The sequence below is a fragment of the Calypte anna genome, chromosome 8 (genome assembly GCF_003957555.1).
Source record: "Calypte anna isolate BGI_N300 chromosome 8, bCalAnn1_v1.p, whole genome shotgun sequence".
Lineage (NCBI taxonomy): Eukaryota > Metazoa > Chordata > Aves > Apodiformes > Trochilidae > Calypte > Calypte anna.
Genome location: NC_044254.1, coordinates 28,339,757 through 28,361,116, shown reverse-complemented (window position 1 = coordinate 28,361,116; position 21,360 = coordinate 28,339,757). Strand labels below are relative to the sequence as shown.

The 21,360-nt window shown below is 40.7% G+C and overlaps 1 protein-coding gene across 10 annotated transcripts in view; it reads right to left on the bottom strand.

The window, feature by feature from the left end:
• Positions 1 to 21,360, bottom strand: part of NFIA (nuclear factor I A) — a 249,966-nt gene that overhangs the window by 39,863 nt on the left and 188,743 nt on the right. For 5 of the 10 annotated variants that reach the window (XM_030454800.1, XM_030454798.1, XM_030454799.1 and 2 more), the window contains 2 exons: positions 21,125 to 21,163; positions 12,310 to 12,438 (listed from right to left, as the gene is read on the bottom strand). The exons of 3 other annotated variants lie outside the window; for them this stretch is intronic. In XM_030454800.1, the coding sequence (XP_030310660.1) occupies positions 12,310 to 12,438; positions 21,125 to 21,163 (168 nt within the window). The remainder of the gene's footprint in view (positions 1 to 12,309; positions 12,439 to 21,124; positions 21,164 to 21,360) is intronic. 2 more of the 10 variants (XM_030454807.1, XM_030454803.1) reach the window with 1 other exon arrangement.

Here is a 21,360-nt window from a genome sequence, read left to right as displayed (position 1 = left end):
TGCATTCAGGGATGAAGTTTAATTTGGTGAATTTATGGGCCAACAAGCCAGCTGGAAAATGTACTACAGTGAAGGTGTAAAGGTGTAATGTACACAGGCCCATTGGCAATGACAGATTTTACCCTCAGCTGATTTCAGCAGAACTACAAGTGCAGCTGGAGAGCCTGATGCTCTCCTGCATTATATGACACCTTTGCCCAGTTCCTTGGCCTTCAAGAAAGACTGGGTTGGACCCCTTTTAGCAAACAGCACTTTCCACTGTTAGTTGTCACCATCAGGTGGTAACTGCTGCCACTCGTAATACTATGAATTCTCCCTTTCCCCTCTAATATGAGAATTCACTTTTCCTTTAGAATGGCCAATTAATCTGGTTGAGCAGAAGCTCATCTGTAAATCATAGTTTATTTCTCACCAAAACAGTCATCATTACGTCCCAGTTGCTCCTCTGCCATGCTTGCCTACTAATCTTTCAAGGGTTATCCTGCACTTGTACCCCACACATAACCAGTTAGATAAAGCCTCTGCAAGGGAGGTAATATCCTACAGAAACTCCTGTGTTGGCTTTGAAGTAAGTTAAATATACAAGAGGGAAAAAAAGCCTTTGGCACTTTTGGAAAAATTGGGAGAGATGCAGGAAGGTTAACTAAAATTAAATACAAATGAGCAAACACTCATTTCATGATGGATGTTATGAAAAAGCCTCAGTTAAATAAAAGCTAAAACCTGCTGTTTAGCCTTCTTCATCACCAGTTTAATAATACGAGACTTTATTAATAATTTTTTTCTGAAGCATTATTAAACCATTAGCAAAATCAAAGCCTGAATACGTGGATAAAACAAGTACTCAGAGCCAGCAGCAAGGAAACCAACTGCATTACCCTGTAAACATTCATTAAGGGTTGGCTGGGCAGCACTTCTCTGTACTTCTTTCTCCACGACTGTATAGGAATGACTGCACTGACACCACCACCAAGAAGAGCTGCACTGGTGCCTGGGGTGCTGAGATGGGATGAAGATGAAGCTCTCATCCTCACCATGAAAAGCCCCCCTGTGACCTTGTGAACCCTGCCAGTCCTCCTCCCCTCAATAAGAGAAACCCAGGCTAAACGTGTGGTACTGAACAGGAAAACCCCACTGAAAGATGAGGAGGTGAGAAACCAGAAGGTAGCACACAGCCTCCTGCTCTCCCTGATCACAGCATATATCCATGGAACCTCTTCTATGGTCTATACCTGGCTCACAACAACCAGAGTTTGTGGCACGTGGGCTGGACTGGAAACCAGTGTCCTCCCACCAAGGTGTGGGCTCTGCAAGGCTGCACACGGGAGAAGGAAACAAGCAGCAGCACATCCCACACTCTGAGTTATGGAAATGTTGACAGTCCATGGCCAAGGCAACCACCTGTGTGCCCAGCCTGTTCAACCTGTCTGCACATCTGGCCTTATCTCTTATTTTTTTTTAATAAACTTAGCTAATTATTTCTTGCTTGTTTTTAAGACAGATCACTTTTGCTCTGGGTTTGCATCTTAAATGATGGTGTGTTTGAAAACTCTTCAGATAAAGAACTCAGACCTTCAAAAGAAGAAATGAAGGCTATTTTCCTGCCCTCAAACTCCTGGAAGAGGCTGTGACTTTGCTAATAAAAGCAGATACCTTATGGGATTCACCTTGGTAAATGTGAGTGCCTACCATGCAGCTAATTATCTCTGAACCAATACAGAACTAAACAGAACCCAATGGTGTCTAAGGAGACATTCACCTCATCCAAAACCAGACCACTACCTTTGATGGGACTTCACTGGCCACACTGGCTGGCCCACCAGTGGCTGTGAAGAGAGCCCACCCATACCAGCCCTGAGGCAGATACTGCCAGTCTATACATGCACCTTCAGTTAGGCAAATTCCACCCAAGGTGTCAGCCTCTGATCTCACTTACACCAACCCCTGAGGTGTAACTGATATAATGACACTTACATCATAGCCACTTTACAGGTATGAACGTATCACCACCACCTTCTCCCAGAAGCATCAGTCTTTTTAGAGCCTGTCAAAATATTTTGCCACCCATATTTGTTCAACAAAAGCTGATGGGGATTGTTCTGATGACTACTACAAAACTTTCCTTAGCATACAACATTTCTGTCCTTAACCATATTCTTCCTCTCTTCTTTCGTATCTCCTTTGGTAGTTCCTCCTTTCCTTGTATGCCAAATGAAAGATGAAGACAAAAGTGAGAAAGGAAATTTAATGGGGTAAGTGTCTAATAAGTAAAAAACAGACTGGAATTTTAAAGAATATTTATTAAAAAATAGCACCAGCTCTGTTAATACTATTAGATATTGTTATGCAACTGCACTGTCCTTTGTACATATCTGGTAACAAACTCATTCCCTCTCTTCTGTTGGCTGAAAAGGAGACAGAAAGGCTATTTCAACCAAACAAGAAATAAAAAATTGTAGGGAGGGAACATGAGGAAGTTTGAAACTGGCCCTCAGACAACACTGTGTTTAGCTTTTCCAAAATGTGGCTCTTCATTTAGTAATTTGATTTGCTACATGGAAGACATAGGCATGGAAGTATTGGGTCTTCCTCTGTTGCCTTGACCTCCTCAGGATGTCAGGGTAAAAAATAAAGACGAAAACATTTGTTGGTCATCTTCCCAAAAACAGAGAGAGAAGAAAAATGAATGCAGAAATGATCAACAAGGATTCAGGAAGATAAAGAGCTGCAAGAAGGAGAAAGAGGCTCCTCTTTGGAGTCTTAGCCAAAGAGGAACTGCCTTGAAGGGCTTTCTGCTGATCACAGGCAAGACTGTTGGAAGGGAACAAGACTGAACAGGTACTGGTCCTCAGCCTGTGCCATACACTGACATGTAGGGTCCATTCCCTCCAGGTTGGTGGAGTTGCATGAGAAGTACCAAATGGAATAAGGATCCCCAAAAGTTTTGTTTTTTGCAGTCTCTGATGGGGAAATCCTAAATTCCTCAAGTGGCAGAAGAAAGGGCTGTTTGATCAGAGTAAGAATCTACTATTAAACTGGTTAACATTTTAAGGATGCCTGCCTTATACTAGAGAGGGGAACTAACAGCCAAAGTCTAAAAACCTTAAATACAGACCCAGACACAGATCCTTACTCCTTGCTCAGGTCAGCAACTCTGCTGTATGCAAAAATGACTCTTCAAACAAGTTCTGAGTGCAGAACACAGATGTGTTTCCAAGTATCTGGATCCTCACAAACATTTTTAATCAGTTAAAGGAAGTGAGGTAGTGGAGCAGGTTGCTATTTTCCCTGTTGCCCTCTAAAAGGGGCACATGATCACAGACAAACCCCTTCAGTCATAAATTTCAGAGATGTTTACTAAAAATTAGCAAGCCATTGCTTCTGAAAACCCTGCCTAGAGTGATGCAAGTGTTCCTCTGCATAAGGAGGAGCTATTACTACTTAGGTGCTTCTGATGGGATATCACAAGTCTGAATCAGTGATTGTAAATTCTTTGGGTCTTCAAATGGAGGATAGAACAGGTCTTTGTCTATTATTTATTTACTTATTGACTTATTATTTATGTATCTCTAAGCAGCTTCATGCTGCCAAACCATATTTCTCTTGGCGTCTTTCAGCCTGTGACATTTATATTTTATTATTGACCTCACTAACTGACATAAAATATAAGCTCTACAGCCTATGAAAGTATGCATATCCCAGGTCAGAACTTCATTTCTACCTGCTGTAGGTATGGAGGAGTTGGACTATCTGGTGTTATTGAATCTATTATTTGGGGGGGACAGGGGGTTGGAGGCAGAAATTACCCTTCCATCTCAAGGCAAGCATAAATATTTCAAAGCACACAAGATTCTAGTTCCATTGAAGCTTATCTGAAACATCCCAGACTTTTTATTGAAAATGAGATGATAATGTGTGGTGGCCTGCAACAGATAGACCACTATCTTAAAACTACTGTTTTAGGGCCAAATAATTATGCAGTACAGCAACTGCATGCTATACTGGATCTTCTAGTGTTTTATAAGGTTGTGGTGCTGTGCAGCACAAAATTAAGAGGATTTTTCAGAATGCTGAATTCAGGCATCTAATTCTGCAGCCTGGCCTTTTCACTCCTTGGTTTGTAGCAGCCAATAACAAACTATGTAACTAAGAAAAGAAGTTGCATTCATTGCTTTGGTTAGTACTCATTCATTTGGTTAGCACTCACTGATTTGGTTAGCACTTCTCATGTCTTAGGCAAACGAGTAAGAGTGAATGGTGAATTCTATTCAAGTGAGTGATCAGATTAAAGAACCAGTTAGTTTGAAACAGGTTATAGTTTCCTTCAGATATTAAGTACCCTCCTTAGGTCCTTCTCCTGGCACAAAAGAGAAGTCCAAATAAAAAGCATGGGATCCCATCACCCAGGGAGTGCTCACTGATGTGGCAAAGGGACTTCATGATCCCACCTGCTGTGCTCAGACAGATTTCTCCACCAGCACAGCCCAACATATGGGGGATACATCTTGATCCATCCACCTTCCATCTCCTCTTCCAAAAAGCCCTGTCAATCCCTTCAAGTCTAGGTGTCTGGATGGGATGCCTTTCTTCCTAAAGTTGTTGCAGACCTTTGAAAGGGTCATTTCATGTTGCTCTTCTCCTGCTTGGGAAAAGGCTACCATCAGCCTGCCCTCCTCATCTGTTCAAAGCAGGAGTGGTCTGGAGAATCAAACCCACTGGTACCTTCACTGGTCCATCAGACCAGGCCAACAGTGGATTGGCTTCACCAGGGCACAACACTCAGATACCTCTTCTATGAAGTGATAATTAAGTTTACTAATAGCTCATTAAACACTCATCAATCTACCTAGAAATAGTAACATTATAATCATAATGAAACAGGCTCATTTTTATCAGCTTGTTTTTGAGGCCATTTTAATTGGCTTCATTACAATTAAGAAAGTATTTTTTTAAAAGTCATTTCCCTGGAAATGTTATAGAACAGTTTGTTCTGCTAGATATTTCCACTTCAGGCTTCTAAGTTGCTTTAACTCCTTGTGTGCTGTAAGCTTTCTCCTAGCATTTAAGTGATGCAAGTGCCAGTTCAAATTATGCAAGATGTATCCCACCCTTTGTACCCCAAAGGTACTTATTCTGAAAATTGACCATATTAGAGTACTAATTGGCTAAGCCACCATGCTGGCTGATGTGAAATGCTTTCAAACACCATGAAACAGCTGTGTTTATCGGAAATATGAAGAGTGACTTTTTAATAAGGAGATCTGGCAATAATCCAAATTTGTTGAAAGGAACTTACACTTCTATGTATAATACAATACAAGAGGTAAAGAATAGAAACCTAAAACAATAGCTTTAAGCCCCCAGATTTTTTTCTGATGAGAGCAGTTACCCAAACAAGAAAAAAAAAAAATTAAGAAACTTAGGTTGGGATTTGCAGAGGGAGAAAGAATTCATTAACTGCTTTTGAATTTCAATGGGAGCTGTGTCCCTGTAACTCTTCAAATGGTTTCTGAAAGTCCCTGTTTTTCTCACTGCCCATTAGGAACAGACTTCAGGGTGATAAATAATAAGAGCAATCTCTTATTCAGGTTAGGAAGGACTTGCCTCTTCTTAAAACACTGAGCTGCTGTCAGTAGGACTGAGCAGTCCTAGGACCAGCCCTTTAAAGGGAATCCAGATCAGTGGAAAACTTAAGTATTGCTAAAGTCCCAAAATGGTGCAAAGGTTTAGTAACACGGCTGTCAGGTCCACGGGGGAGTTAAACTCCAACTGATCCAGTCTTGCATAATTATTTGCAAGGCTGGGGAATCACAGGGCAGCAGGACAAAAATAGGCCATGCCCTCCTAGTATGGGTGAAACTGGTATTTTACTTCCACATTATGGAGGCAAACGTAGATGAAACAGTCAAAATACAACATAAATAGCTGACCAATGCAACTGATATACAAATACCCTAAGTATGATAGATGGAGAATCTGTTCCTGTCCACAGACATCAAGAAGAAGGACTGAACTGCAGAATGCCCCCCCTCTCAGTTCCAGAAGTCAAGTGCAGGTGGCTGGATAAGCACTGCTGAAAAAACAGACCCCTGGTAACTCCTTGCCAGGGCTGACTCTCAGCCCCTTTTCCTGCTCTGAAGAGTGGTATAAGGCACCTGCACCCTTTGTTCACAAATAATCTTTCAGTAAGAGATTTTTGCAGCAGCAAGTGGGAGGCAGAAGGACATTTTGCCAGGGCCCCAAGGCAAAAAGAACACACGTTTCTAGCAACTACTAGTAACTCCTCCTAAAGCTGTGTGGCACAGGATTTATTGGTGTGCTCTGGACAGAAAGTATTGCAGGCTGCTTTTTGAAAATCTGTAGAGCTGAACTGAGCACTGCGTCCAGATTCTGGCACGGGCAGGGGGCCAGTGAAGTTGGCTTTTTTGAGCAAATTGTTTTAAAACAAGTCAAAATTCTTCTGTCTTTGAGAGATCAGAATGCTATAGAACTGATTACATAGGTATAGAAATAAAAACCATACCTACAAAGAGCATAGAGCACTCCTACCTTCCAAGACCATGGCCAGAGGTCAAAAACCACTCCTAAATTAACCAATTTGTAGAATTCCTACTTCACATCAAATGCTGGCAACTTTTGCATATTATTATTGTTTATACATGATGTATTCCTATATATAAGATAAAAACTGCTGCTAGGAGAATGCATCATGTCTTTCTTATAATGAAATGCAGTTGATAAGTTTACAATAGAAATGTAAATTTTCTTAAAACCCACAACCTTTATGTGTGTGATGATATAATTCCACTTTGATACTAAAAAGGGCATGGTAATGGAATCTGTGACTTTGGAGTGATATATTGCTGTTAAGTTAATAGGACTCCATATTCCCATTTCTAATATCAGTGTTTTTTTCCCCTTTCATTCTGTAGATGGTAAGCTGATACTACATAAACATTGTTAAAGCTATAGTTCCACGCTACAGTAATTCACTTAACTTTAACATGATTTATGGTTCTGTCAATAGAGGAGGTTGAAAATCCAGAGTTCTGATGCTTAAACATGGGTTCCATATTTAAAGCAATAATGTGCTTTTTGTGTGTGTCTGAAGCTAGCAGAATTTAGCATAAAGCAGAGATAAAAATATTATAGTTGACTGCACCATTTAAAGCATATAGTTTAACTTCATGAGTACATCAAACAAAGCAAAGAATCTGAACACAGAATCAGTGTAAGGGGTGGGTAAAATACTTTGCTCCTGCAGCACTTTATTTTTACATTATTTTGGGGGAGATGCATGAAATCCTATTAGTGTTTTTAACACTCCCCTTTTTCAATTCTTTTGCTCAGTTAGATCAGCTCCTTTTGTCGGGATGAGTTTAAATCTGGGTCCACTGTGTTAATCACCCCCCATTCTTCTTTCTGGCACTTACCCTCCAGGCATTTTGCCTCTTTAGGAGATTAAGCGACCAAGTCATCTTGTTGCTCTAACATGTCCTCACTGGAGCAACATATTAACACAATTCCTCTGCAGAAGAGCCCTCTTTAGAAGTTTGCTGCAAGGATGACAAATTAACCCAGCATGGTGTCCCATACATCTATCTCAGTACAAATTATTAGTGTAATAGAGCTTTTAGTTATGCATTTATCTAGTAATTATTGAACGGTTATACAAAACGAAGCTGAGCAATCATGGCCCTTTATGAGGCAGTCTCAGTGGGTGGCCTTACAGTTAATTTAGGATAGGACTGTCTAAGCAGTTCACTCACACACAAATTAGCTGAACAGCCTGCTCCTTTAAATATTTCCTATGTCACAGGCTAACTCTTTACAATACAACAAAGGTAGAGTTTTAATTACACGGTTCCTGACTTTTGTTTAGCTGAAGCTTTAACCGTTTGCAAGCCTTCCTCTCTACCCTCCCTCCCCTGCCTGGGGTGTGGGAGTAGATGGCACTTTGGGTGGTGTATCTTGCAATTACTAAGCCCTGACCTTGAGGCCATCTGTTAGGAAACTTTTTCTTTCAGCATCATGCTATTTCAAAGCTAGTGGAGAAAAGCAGAACCTTCACCTGCAGAGCTACCCTGACGTTGTAAACCTGAGCATCCCTCCGTGCTGCCACGAAAGCAACACTCGTCTGGTGGTCAGGATCAGTTATCATTTCTACTCAACCTTCTCACCCTTATGGTGTTGTTCTCTCATCTTTTGGCCGTTTTACAATACTGTTCACTGATCTGGGGTGTCTGTATCATAATGAACTTGCACCGTGTTGTTTTTGACAAAATTCAAAGGAAGGTAAAAGGTTACATCAGTCTCCCAGCATCGAGGAGCTGCCATGGCTAGCTGCATGGAAGGGGCTATTACAAAATGTCCTTTTACTTTGTGTAGCTCCAGAGTTAACACTTTGATTTGCCTGAACCTGCCTGACAGGACAGCAAACAGGCACTCATATTTTGGTGAGCCTGGGGAGAATTTTGATAGAGAAGGGTACAATGTCTTCCCGGAAACATGGCATCGAGTTTCTGCCACTTTGGCACAAAGAGAGAGCACTATCCTGCAGAGTTTCCCTGGTAGACCTTGTCTTGATGAAAATCTCAATGGCAATGCTTATTATGGAGTAAATTAATATAATGGAAACCACTCCACAAGCTGACTTTCTGTTTCTGCTCACACACCCACTTCCTTGGGCATGTACTTTAGACAGTACTTTATGCTGTATTTCTCTTGTAATTGTGTTTCTCCTTCATTTATCTTCCTAACGTACCATCTCATCCCTATTTTTTTTTTCCTTTCCCTGCCTTTTCTTCTTTTCTTTTTGGCTTGCAGGGTGCCTGTGCTGTCATGTTCTGTGGAAATGCTTGAATGCTCTACGGCACAGGTTGCCGTGTGGGCCAGGTTTACCAGATCGTGGTCGATTTAACCTTTCAGCCAGCTCCAGATATAAAGTCACTAGAGTGTAAGTAGCAGTACATGAAAACCCAGAACCACTTACTTAAATGCTGCTGTCTCCCACAGCATTTAAATCTGGTAAAGAGCTCAAGTGGGCTAATGTCTGGGAAACTTTGTAAGATGCCAGCAGGACGTGATGGCTTTGCAATACCAGAGCACTGTGATGAGCTATGCTGATCACCAAATAATCTAACTTGCAGGTAACTAAAGTATGCTGCGTAGGAGATGTAACTGCTTGCATTTTCAATGCTTTGAAATAAATTTTAAAACTGATAGTGATGATAAAGCCACCCTATAGGTGATCAATTTACCATCTGCCAGACGCTGAATCCTAACCACACTGGTCCAGAGAAGACATATGGTGTATTCATAGAGTCATGCCCAAAAAACTGCCATCATCAAGTGAGGCTCCATGAATCACTTTGCTAGCTTATCACCAAAGAAACTTGGATCTTACCACCATCTGTTGGAACTACTGAGGAGTCACCGAAGCATTGGCATCCATGTGCCAGCACTCACTGCACATCTGGTCCTTTGGTCAGCCAGCTCAGATCCTTTCTGCTGGCTACTGCCCAGCTGGGCTGAGTACTGGCAGCAGCACCAGTGCAGATAGGAAGCTAGTGCACAGCCTTCCACAAGGCAGAACAGGGAAGACAATTCCATGAGAACAGAGGTGTTCCAATGGGTTAGTTGAATGGAGCACCTTATAGCTAAAAAATCCTCTTCAGGATCTACTCCTCCTCCAAGCAAGATTTTGTTTGCAGAATGACTTATTGTTGGAATCACTAGGAAGGGCACTCAGTATCCTGGACACCCTGGCACGGGATGTGCACTGTATTCTAAGGAATGTCTGGAAGCACGTGAAAGATTTGGGAATATTCCTGAGAAGTTATAAATCACTGGTTGTCAATGACAACACCTGCCATGAATGGTCTGCAGCTTCTCTTCTGCTGTCTATTTTGATCATGCTTTACAAATGCATCTCATAGACACATCCAAGTGAGAAACTTGCACATATGAACATCAGAAGGAGATGGAACCTTCTTGTTCAGCTGGCTGAGGAGCCTACTCTGATGGTGACCTACTTACTCATATCTTTCCTTTCTCTGCACTACCTCTGCAGACCGAAGGTTCAATCCTGCTCTTCCTTTTCTAAAGACCACTCTGAATGCCCTTCCATTGACCATTTACATAGTGCAGATGGACCCAAAGAGAATGTCATGTGTGTGTGTTGTACTACACCTATCATTTCTGCAGAAAGGTACAACTTCCAGGAACTAATGGTGGATGTGAATTGCTCAAAGATTACAGCCTCTGATTCGATTCCATTATTCTCTTTATGTTGCCACTTCTGATACCTGAAAAGCTTTTCTCTTCTGCTTAACTGTCCTAAAGTACACTGGAGGCAATGGGATAAAGAACAAAGCTGGATTTGCAGAAAATAATCTGTCTCAATATATTATTCTTTACTAACAGAACGATTGTTGTAGAAAAGAAATAAACACAGCCAGTGTGCTGTGGAAGAAGAATACTGAAGAAGAACATCCAAAAAGAACAAAGAACAAAGTCTGGAACAAGATTTTTCCAGGATGATGACACTTAAAGAATCCATGGATGGGTTCAGAGGGTTTATTTTTTTTTTTCCTGAAAGTCTGTAAGACTTTTTCTGTGAACAAGCATAAAATAGAAAACACTTCTAACTGATATTGCAGAAGTACAGTTTTGGTTAACCTGTTAGGAACCACTGAGGTTAGAAACGGTGTTACTTTTTCATGGAGTTAGTAAAGACATCTCCTTCCAAACAAACAGAATTAGGGAACTGTAATAATTGTATTTGCCCTTTCAAATTCTGGCTGTCTTAGAATGTTCTTCTCACAGAGCCGATGGATATTCCCCAGTGCACAGAGAAAGTCTTGTGAAAACAGACTGTAGATGAGATTTAAACAAGACCTCACCAGTGATACATTTCCTCTCCCAACCACACAAAAATACAAAACAGAGAGAGTCTAAGCAGGGGCAGACAAAGGCATTCAATGATCTTAAAAAATCAGTGTGAGGTTAAACATAGCTAAATAAAGGCCTATTAACTCATCAATCAACAACTTGACTCTAAAAGGCTGAACTTCTAAAGGATAGGAATTCAGAGTCAGCTGATATGCAATGGATATAATGTTAATGGAACACTGGTATTCTTCCTACTTACATCACCAATTAGCAAGGCTTTTAACAGACAGCTCAGGTCTAATTTTCCTGGGAAATCTGTATAGAACTTAGGTGCCCAAATATCCTTTGAAAATATAGTTGTGTGTCTATGGGTAATAAATAATTGTTATGGGATTAACCACAACAAATCAAACCACAGTGAGCAGATTTAACAAAGCACAGAAATCCATGAAGTGCAATTCTGACCTCATTTCAACTTACTGCAATGCCACAGCTTCACACCACATCACCTGGACTGTGCAGACAAAGAGGCTCCTCCTGGTTTATGCTGCCCTCAGTCAAACCACACTAATACCAAGCAGATATTTCAAAATAATTTCTAGGATGAATTGCTAATACATCTTTTTATGCCTCACCATTCCACCAATTCCTTAAAAATCTTCTCTAAATGAGACAAAATTTCAGAGCAGAAAGAGACATGTCACAACCATTCACTCCTATTTTTATATCTTCCAAAGAGGTTTGTAAGAAGATTCATTCATTTGTGTGTATTACGGTGCCCAAGTGAGTTCCTTTTCAAATGTGAGCTGAGTACTGTATTTAGTTTTCTAGGCTAAAATGCAAATGCATCTTTCTAACAAAAAATGTATAAGCACACCTAGACCCAGAGGACATCTCTTGTACTTGGAAAGTCAGCCAGAAGAGTACTGTGAAGAAAAGCAGCCAAAGCATTGCAGGAACCAACTCCAAAGGAGTCTCCTAACAAGACAGTTCTTCAGCACACAGATCCCAACACCACCAGCACTGACTGGAAGAAACAAAGCCACGGGCGTGGGGCTGAAGTGAGTGATGGGTCCCTACCTCCAGCAGTTACACTGAACTTAGGTTCTGAATGGACACAAGCAGAAGACACTCTCTCTAGGACCTTCTGTCCATTTCCCCACCCTCTTCAAACAAAACCCCGAGCCCCCAGACACCAGTATTTCCATCACAGGTGCTCTTGAACAGCTGAACAGCCCAGCCTAGAGAAAACCAAACGCAGATCTTGGTAGCTAACAACCTCTGGGTTATCAAGGTCCTGAAGCACAACCAGCCACTCGTTGGGTGGGTGACACGAGGTGATGACTGTCCGTGGAAAGGCAGGGGGTGCCGTGGCTAATGTTTAAGCTGCCTGGGGGCTCTTGGGTTAAGCCTCACCTCTGGGTCCTGTAATGACAGGTCGATGGTGCTGTGTGAAAGCCGTTCCAAGGGAGGAGGTCTGCGAAGGCGAGGGACTGCTGAAACCAGACTTCTCTGACTTCTTTAATGTAGTTGGCGATGGCATTCCTGGCAAGAATGATTGATAAGTGCAATTTAATAATGCTAGGTCATGGAACGACAGCCTATGCATTGTGAAAGTGGGTGCAGAAGCAGCTAGATAAACTTAAAGGACAAATGAAAAGGAACACAACAGCAAGCTGAAAGCTCACTTGTATTTGTGGTCTTGTTTTTTCTTTTTTTTTTTTTTTTTTGAGGCAGAAGCAGCCATGGTTTGCTCTGAGCAATGAGTACTAAAAGACAGCCATATTTTTCTTTTAAATCTGAAATATGGATAAGATGCAGCTTATTATTGCTACTGAAACCTACTCTGCTTTATTTTTAGAAATCTGTAATAGCTGGAGCATTTGGATTTTTACAGGCTTTTTATGAGTTCTGTCTTTCACTCACTGTTTTAGTAGATTATTGCAAATGGATCTTTAAAATGTGCTGCACGACTCAAGGCACAACTAGAGAATGAAGTTTTCTGAGTTCAAACTCTGCCTCTCCTTACTCTCTTGACTTCAAAGGTATTTGGAAGTAATATATTTATGTGGTTCCCTTTTGCTTTCAAAGTTTTTTTTTAAAGGGTGAATGGTATTTGTGTCTTGATATTAGAAGCCACACTGGAATTATTTCAGAGTTGTTATTATGCCCTTGAACTATATCAAAGGCTTCCAATGAAAATCAGAGTTAAGTTGCCATAGGGTGAAACCTCTCCCGTGGACAGGCAGAAATGGTGTAATCTAACATGACCAGTTTGTGGCACTCTGTAAGAACAACTCTTGATACCAAATCAAGCCAATGGAAGCAAAGAAATCAGAGGAATGAATACATTGCCACAGGCTCTTAAAATCCAAGCCTTTTCTGCATCTGGTTTATGCTTGGATAAAATAATATTGCAACATTAAGATGAAGAATATGTATGTGTGCTTTTATTATTTAGTTTTAGGCATATGGGTATGCTGATTGTCTGCACATACTCTGAAAACTTGTATTTTCAAGTGTATACAGTAGATCACACATTTTGCTTATCCATAGGGATACAGCAACACAAAGGTGCAGAACAGTTGAGGTTTCAAGTGCAAAAGAAAAAATCTCAGATAATGTAGAAGTTGAACTTCCACTTGCAAAGTTATTCAACCTTATTTCCAGCTCTGCACTTTATAGAATTTAATTGTTAAAAAGTAAAGAGAGAGGCCTGGACAATATTATCTCTGGACAATATTATTAACTTTATGTTTAATAACACTAGTTTTATAGTCCCTGGGATGTTGATTGCAATATGCAGGAGCCTTCTTGTACTTTATATGCTGCACTGCTGGGGCTTTAATGGTTTCAGTGAGGTTTTGCAGTTTATATTTCAGAAAGTTAAATAAAGTAAGGGAGTGGTTACAGTTTCAGGGTTGTACTTGCAGCTTTCAGCCTCAAAATGGTTTGTTACAAGGGTTTGCTGTACCAGTGGCTTTTTCTGATAGCAAGAAATGTTACATACTTTAAAGTTTAGAAGTGTCAGATGATTGTGCAAGGAAAAGACTGAGTTTTTTTGTTTGGTTGGTTGGTTTTAATTGATCCTAAGGGCTTTGGAGTAGGGGCAAAAGCAAAAGGAGTTGGTTCAGTTTGCGAGTAACAAAAAAGAAAACTGAACTAAGGAATTTGAATGCACCATCCCAAACAAACTGCTGAATTTCTGCTTGAAGGGGAGGCTGGGATATAACTTAAGTTATTGTTCTGTGTCTGAGTGTCCATATTCAGGACAAGGATACTCAAAAATAAAGGGCATTTTTCACTCTGCTTTTCTTACATTAGAAGAACTGGGGATGGAAAAACCAAATGAAGGTCAACTCCAGCTTTAAAAACAAGTCAAAAGTCAGAGGCAGTATTTATGCTTGAATAGGGGTAGAGGAACCACTCTGCTGGCAACAAGGCCATGGGTTCATCTCCTCCATGCTGGGCTATGGAAGGGGCCAGGTTTGCCCCCCAGGAAGGCTTTAATGTAGCAGGCTCCACCCCTCTAAGTGCAAAATATCATGGACAGAACAAGTGACTATTGATGTGCAGGGATAATGACAATAAAACAGACCTGCTTGTGAGCAGAGAGCCAGGAGGGGACAGGAGTACCTGCACCCTGGGTGAGCAGCCAAGGCTGTGGGAGAAGTAAGGACTTCAAGTCCAGGCACAGAATGGTTCAGCTGGCTCTTAAACTCCCTGCTCTCCCCATATCCAGATGACTATTTTCTTCAGGATTTATGGGAAAAATAAACTTCTGAGAAAGTGAAGAAGTTATTTTTTTATCCCAGTGCTTGACTCACTGAGACCTTGGTAGGGGGAAAGGGCAGAGAGAGCACTGGGACATGGTTTAAAGCTGTAGCAAGTCGATGTGTTTGTGTCCAGGCAGTGGGACTTGAGGAGCTACAGCCAAGCTGATGAATGCCCTTGCCCTGTGGAAATGCTGAGCAGTGTCACATTCATATGGAGATGAATTTTGTAAGGTTGAGGCAGCTGCTTTCCTATGAAAATAGACATTTAGTGTAACACTATGTTGTAAAATTGAGTGGAAAGACAAATTGAAGCACTGATAATTGGTTCCTGTTTTTGTTATATTTGTTTGTTATCATCGTTCTGATGATATGATATCATTATCACTATTTTTTTTTTCTTTATATCAGGGTATTTTGAAATGTATTGGTTTGGAACAGTCCAACTCTACCATGTTTTTATTTTGTTTGAGGTTTGTAATGACACATTTTATTTTGAGTGATCATATCCATCAGATCTCAAGAAAAAAATGGCTGCTTCCTAGTTCAGAAGAATATGCAAACAGGAGCTTAATTACTTCACTTAATATTGACCAAGAGAAAGGATAAGACGAGCTTGCCAGCTCATTTCCAAAGCATGTTTTGTCCTTTAAGAGGGGAGGGTATGACAGAAAGTTAGGCAGTGCAAAGCAATTAGCATCATTCACATTTTATGTTGCACTAGCATGGTGCTCTAGCAGCAAAATTCAAACATTCTTTGAATGGGTTAATAAAAGAAGAAATACAGTCGGCATGCAAGAAAAAGGTTTCCAAGAACAAGCCAAAATATGTCCCATTCTTCTAAATTTATCACAGCCATGTCACATTATCCTTGAGACTGCCAGGAATGTCAATTTTTTTGCAATTTTAAAAAAATATCTCATTTAGCACCATATGTTTGGTTAATGTGCCTGATATATCCTGCGTATTCTTTAGTCCATCCCTTTCTAATACTCATTTTCTTTTTCTTCCCCCTTGCTTAAGCCATATGTTACAATGCTGGTCATTCTCTCGAAGCTCCTTTCGGGAGCTGAGAGCAAGGGAACTCAGGTTTAATCACCCAGAAAAACTTAAATCTGATACTATGAGTCTCACTTTGAGCTAAGCCATCTCAGCACTTGAATTAGTGTTGTAGGTGCCCAGTGGCTATAAAAATCAGGCTGCCTCTGAGGCAGTATGGTGAATATTAACAACAGGGGCAGGAGCTAAGAAAAATGACTAAATATGGAACTAGGTGTTTAATTTTTGGCACCCATCTTTGAGACTCTTAGCTAGTTTTAAAGGTCTTCAGTTTCCCACCTAATGCGTTTAAACATGTTTAGTGGTCCCTGGACCACAGCCTCCCCTCCTGTGTTGCTCAGGGATGCAGGAAATTAAAAAGTTAAAACTGAAGCTACTCCAGGCAGAGCCCAGGGAGGAAGATGCTGCCTTGCACAGCTCTCCTCAGCGCTGTTCCCAAGAGCTTATGGATTTTGGGGACCACTGCACTGGAGACCAGGTTTCAGCATCTGACCTGGCCCTAAAGAAGGGGTAGTGCCAACTCCTTTAAGGACACCTCTGAGTCCTGACCCTTCTCTGTCTTCTCTCCAGTGCAGGGCAGCAACCAATTACAATCTCCCCCAAACCCGTCTCAGCTGCGCTGGCCGGTGAATAGGGAATGGAGCCAAGGATCCTCCCCATTCCCTGCCTCTTTCTATCCATCTGCTCCGAGGAAGGAATAAACAAGAACAGCCAGAACACAACGGCTGGGTAACCCAGGTGGGGTTTAAAGAGTGTTTCTTGCTATTCTGTGTGCAGGACCATTGTCCAACTCACAGTCACACCTGGCACTTTGAGGAAACGCAGATTTCATGCTGCAGGTCTGAGTCTCCTCTGAATGTTATTTAGAGTGCAAGAGAAGAAAATCAGACTCGGTCTATTTTCATCTTATGGCAGCTTTTAACTAAAGAATAAATGGGAAAGTTAATTGCTAAATAAGAAAGAAAATAAAGGGATTTGTGGTGTAAAAAACAGATGGATGGCTGGGTGGGTGTGTTGCCTTACTGTACTCGTGTTCTGTGAGTGTATGCATGCCAAACATATATGGTCTTAGCCTGTTCCCATTACCAGAAATCCATTTTTTTTCACTGGACAAAAGGAACCAGAGCACGGACCATAATGGTGCTAAATGAAAGAAGATGTGTTCTTTCATCTTTTTTTTTTTTTCCCAAAAGGAAGTATTAATTTGACGTTGGTTTTTCAGTTGAAGAAGAATTTTAATTGCAGTACACAATAAGCAGAAAATTCAGACAACAATAATCTTGAAACTGTTAGCAGCATTATACTTCTATCAAGGAGCTCGAGTGCCTTTTCAACATTAGAGCTTTCTGAATTTTCATTAATTTGGCATTTCCCTAAACACACGAGTTATTTTGTTCATTCCACATCATGCATCACACCCTTCTGCTCAATGCATAATGCAAGCGTAAATGGGATCCTTGTCCTTGAGAGACTCTGGTTACTGGAGCCATTGCACGGATGTTGAAGTCCCGCAGTAAGACTTTCCAAAACTCTGCACTTCGCAAACCTCCAGCCCAAGTTTAAGCAGTGAATGCCCAGGAATACTTCATGTTCCTCATCTTCTAAAGGGCACTGGAGCACTGTGGTGGTTTTAATTCCTCTACCTCCTTATGTTTTGCCAGTACTAGAAATGCACCACATAAGAGTCTTCCTTGAGTACAGCTAAAGATCTTCAAATTTTCATGTATGAGGCTGATATATATTTAAATGGACCAGAAAATGAGGTGTGAGAATCAAATGCACAGATCCTTCCCAGAACAAATGGACAACTAGGAATCTACTTTCCATATCCCCATGCATCTTACTAACAGAGGTACTAGGATAAGGAATAACTCTGATGAAGTGAATGGAGTAACAGCAGTGTAAGAGGAGAACAATTCCCCCTCTCTCTAAATCTAAAGCTGTACCTGGATCTATATCTGTAAATCCATCCAATTTCACTTCATTAATTACTAACATTTTTCTGACTGTACACAGCTTAAACAATAACTCCATCTCAAGTCAGCCACATCAGTAGACCAGCTCATATTCATCTCCAAAGACAGCTTTTGGATCGTTACCCCAATATTCCCAGCAGCCCTCTGCCACTAGACTCGTGGTGGAGATCTTGTAACAAAAGCTATGAATGAAATATGGTCTGGATCTTTATTTTCAAGGGACACTATGAAAAGAAATCACAGAAGCTCAGGTATTACCAGGTGGACCATGAACTCAACAACATGCAGAACAAACAGATGATGCAGGAAAACAAGTTGGCTGTTGAAGGAAAAACTGATGTATGAGAAGAATTTTTAAAGAAATTTTCATCTTTCTATGCAAATTATTCCAGCAATTTCCCTGAAATCAGTATCAACAGAAATGCTGATGAGCTGCCTCTTTTTTTTTTTTTTTTTCCTTTTTTTCCCCTTTCTTCCCGGGGAATTCTTAATTTCAAGCTTTTTGACATTTTGATAGCTACACTACTGTCAGTCACAGTAAGTCTACTTAGTGCTGAGCAAACTTTGTCATCAGCTGAGATACAATCACACTAGCTGCCATCCATCAGTTTGCTGTATTAGTTGCTCCAGTATACACAAAATCCAACACAGATGGAAATTCACTCATCCTAATGAAGTGCTCTTTAGTTCCTACCCTCTGAATGGATACTTGCTCCCCTGCTCCCAGTCTGAGTAACCGTGATCACTGATTAGCTACCTGCCAGTGAGCACCTCGCTTCACAAACCTAAGCCCAGCTTAATAAACAGTGACTTTACAGAAGAAAAATGAAAGCTCCCCCTCTATCCACTTATCAAACTGCTGCATATGCATCACCAACACACACAACCGGTTTCCTCAGAACTCGACATCTGACAGATCATCAGGAAAACAGAGCTAATCTATCCATACCCATCAACATCGTATCATAGGTGACTGCCAGACACTTAAGAAGCCATCCAAAAGAAATGTCACAACTCTTTTTCAAGACACTACAAAAGAAATGTTCCAAATAAAATAAAGCAAATGCGCGTACAAGTAAATGAGCCAAAGAACTTAATAAAAAGAGATTGATTAAAATGAGGACCAGAATGTTCAAAAGGGACTGAGAGAGAAGGAGAGGTGCCAAAGGCACGCTAAATGGATTCAATGGCATTAGGTTTTAAATGCTTTTGGACTCCTCAGCAATTTTTAGCCAAAAATATTAATTCAAGTAGGAATCAAAGTTCTGATGTCACTTAGGAAATAGATGTTTGAAATTTCTCTCTTGTAAATGAGTGCTGCTCCATTTAAAGAGGAGAAATATCAGTTTATACTGATGCAAAACCTTGCCTGCAGAACTGTAACACTGAACACTGCAATATTCACCATTATTTAAAAAACCTACCCCATTAAAATATGCCTCAAAGTGTTTGCTGCAATGTTCCCATAGAGTGTATTACCTTATGAGTTTGTGTCTATGTTTACAGCTTCATCTGGATTGTTTTAGATCTCTTACATTAGCCTTCATTCCTGCTTTGCACCCAAGTGCTTCTTTCAGTGTCTAATAAACTACCACTCAACCAATTGTTTTCAAAATAGAATTTCATGAGTTTCATATTTAAAAACTGTAATGAGAAATGTAATAAGCAGCAAGATAACAGTTCAACATTCCCTTTCATTTAATTTTAGTTTCAGTATCATTTTGTATTGCATAAATGTTTACTGTGGTAAGGATTTAAATTTTTTTCTGATGACGTCTTTATACATCTCATCATTTAAAATTCATTATTATATTTGTTTCATTTCTAATGTTATTTGAGAGGTTTTCAGCATACTTGGCAGATTAGGTATAGCAGCAGGGACAAACTGCAGCCATCCATAGGAGACTATACCTTTATGTGGGTGCTTTGGGTATGGAACATCTATAGCTGTAAGGCAAAAAATGCCATCATACATTTGGATGGCATTTACAAAGTCCTCTAAAAAGTCTTTGCATATGATTATAGCTGAGGTATGATATTTTTGCAAGTAAAAGACCCAGAATAGATTTATGCTTCAACTTTTATCTTCCTGAGATGCATATGGATGCTAAATTGCAAGTGATAATATAGGGAATTTTAGTAACTGAAGGGGATAGAGTCAAATTTTCTGGGGTTTTTTAAAATTATTTTTTATTTTTAATTTTTAAAATTTTTATTAGTTTTTTCCCCAAAATAATTTTCTCATTATATGCATATCATCAAAAGATCACTGGCTACTCAGGCCATATACAACAACGATGGCTGCTAAACGCCAAAGGCATGAGATGGAGATGGGTAAATATGCAGATTTTTTTGACCTGTGACTTCAGTTACTGCATGGTAATGTTTTTAGATGACTTTTATGATGACAGGACTAAGTTTGGCGTTAATATCCATTTTGAAGACTTAATTGGTATACACTGCCATCGAACATATGTTTTAATTAATAAAAGAGCTGTGGTCAGGATTGGAAATAGCTCAGGTAATTTACCATGGACTGTACAGTCACCTGATTTCTGCACAATTTGAGGTGAAGAGTTTAGACATTATTCCAAAGGAAGACAAGAGCTGCAAACTGAATTCATGTGCATCGTACCAAACTGAAATGGATTCATAATTTGACAGGTCAAGAGTGTACTCATGGAGCTGTTATGTACTGCTATCCAGTGGCTCTTGGTATTTTCACCAGGTCTGACAGTCACAGGACGGAGCAGTCATCTCATTTCTCAGTAACACAGAAAATAATTTGTAGCTGACCTACAGCTTCTGTGCTCTTTTACTGGACAGTGTCCATGGCCAGTTGTAGGCTGGTGAGAGCTGCTCTGATGGCACTGGGGACCTGCAGCTCCCAGGCTCTGGGGACTTGAGCCACTTTCCAACAGCTCGTATCTCAGACAGGTGGGGTTAGACAGGTGAAATTAGCCTCATTTTCTTCTGCATTCCAAATAGCTTTAGCATTCTGGGAGGAACAAAGAATAAGAATCCCCCCTCTGGAAAAATTCAAATGTTCCACTGCAGAGAAGGCAGAGCACAGCAGCTGGGCCATGTATGCCCATGCTACTCACAGGTCTGCTGGTGTCATCTGCCCAACACTTCTCTTATCCACTGAGTAATTTAAAAAGCATCAGACAGAAAGGCAGAGGGCACGCAGGGAAAAAGTCCCTACACATTTCATGAAAAGAGGCATGGGAAGGGCAGAGGTAACCATGGAAGTGCTCCCTCCAGGGCTGTCAAACTGGCAAAGTGCTCGGCACGAGCTTTCTCCTCACTAGACACCGGAGAACCCACAGGAGAGGGACACCTGGTACATCCCCCCCAAACCAACACAAAATGTCTATGCACTGAGAACAAGAGCATTGGCATTGTTTGAATAAGCACACCCACCATGTAGTGCTCCGCGGTGCTCGGGGTTTCTTAGATATCCTGATTTTATAAAAGAAAGTAAAAGAAGAAAAAAAGAAACAAGGTGAGAGAGAACACTATCATATTACGTAGCAAGCAGGATACTGTGTGAAATCTTGGCCCAGTGAAGTGATAAAGGGGAAGCTTTCAGTTTGCTTAAGGGAAACCTTACAAGCAAATAGTAAAATTACCAAAATACCACATTGCAGAAAATGGGT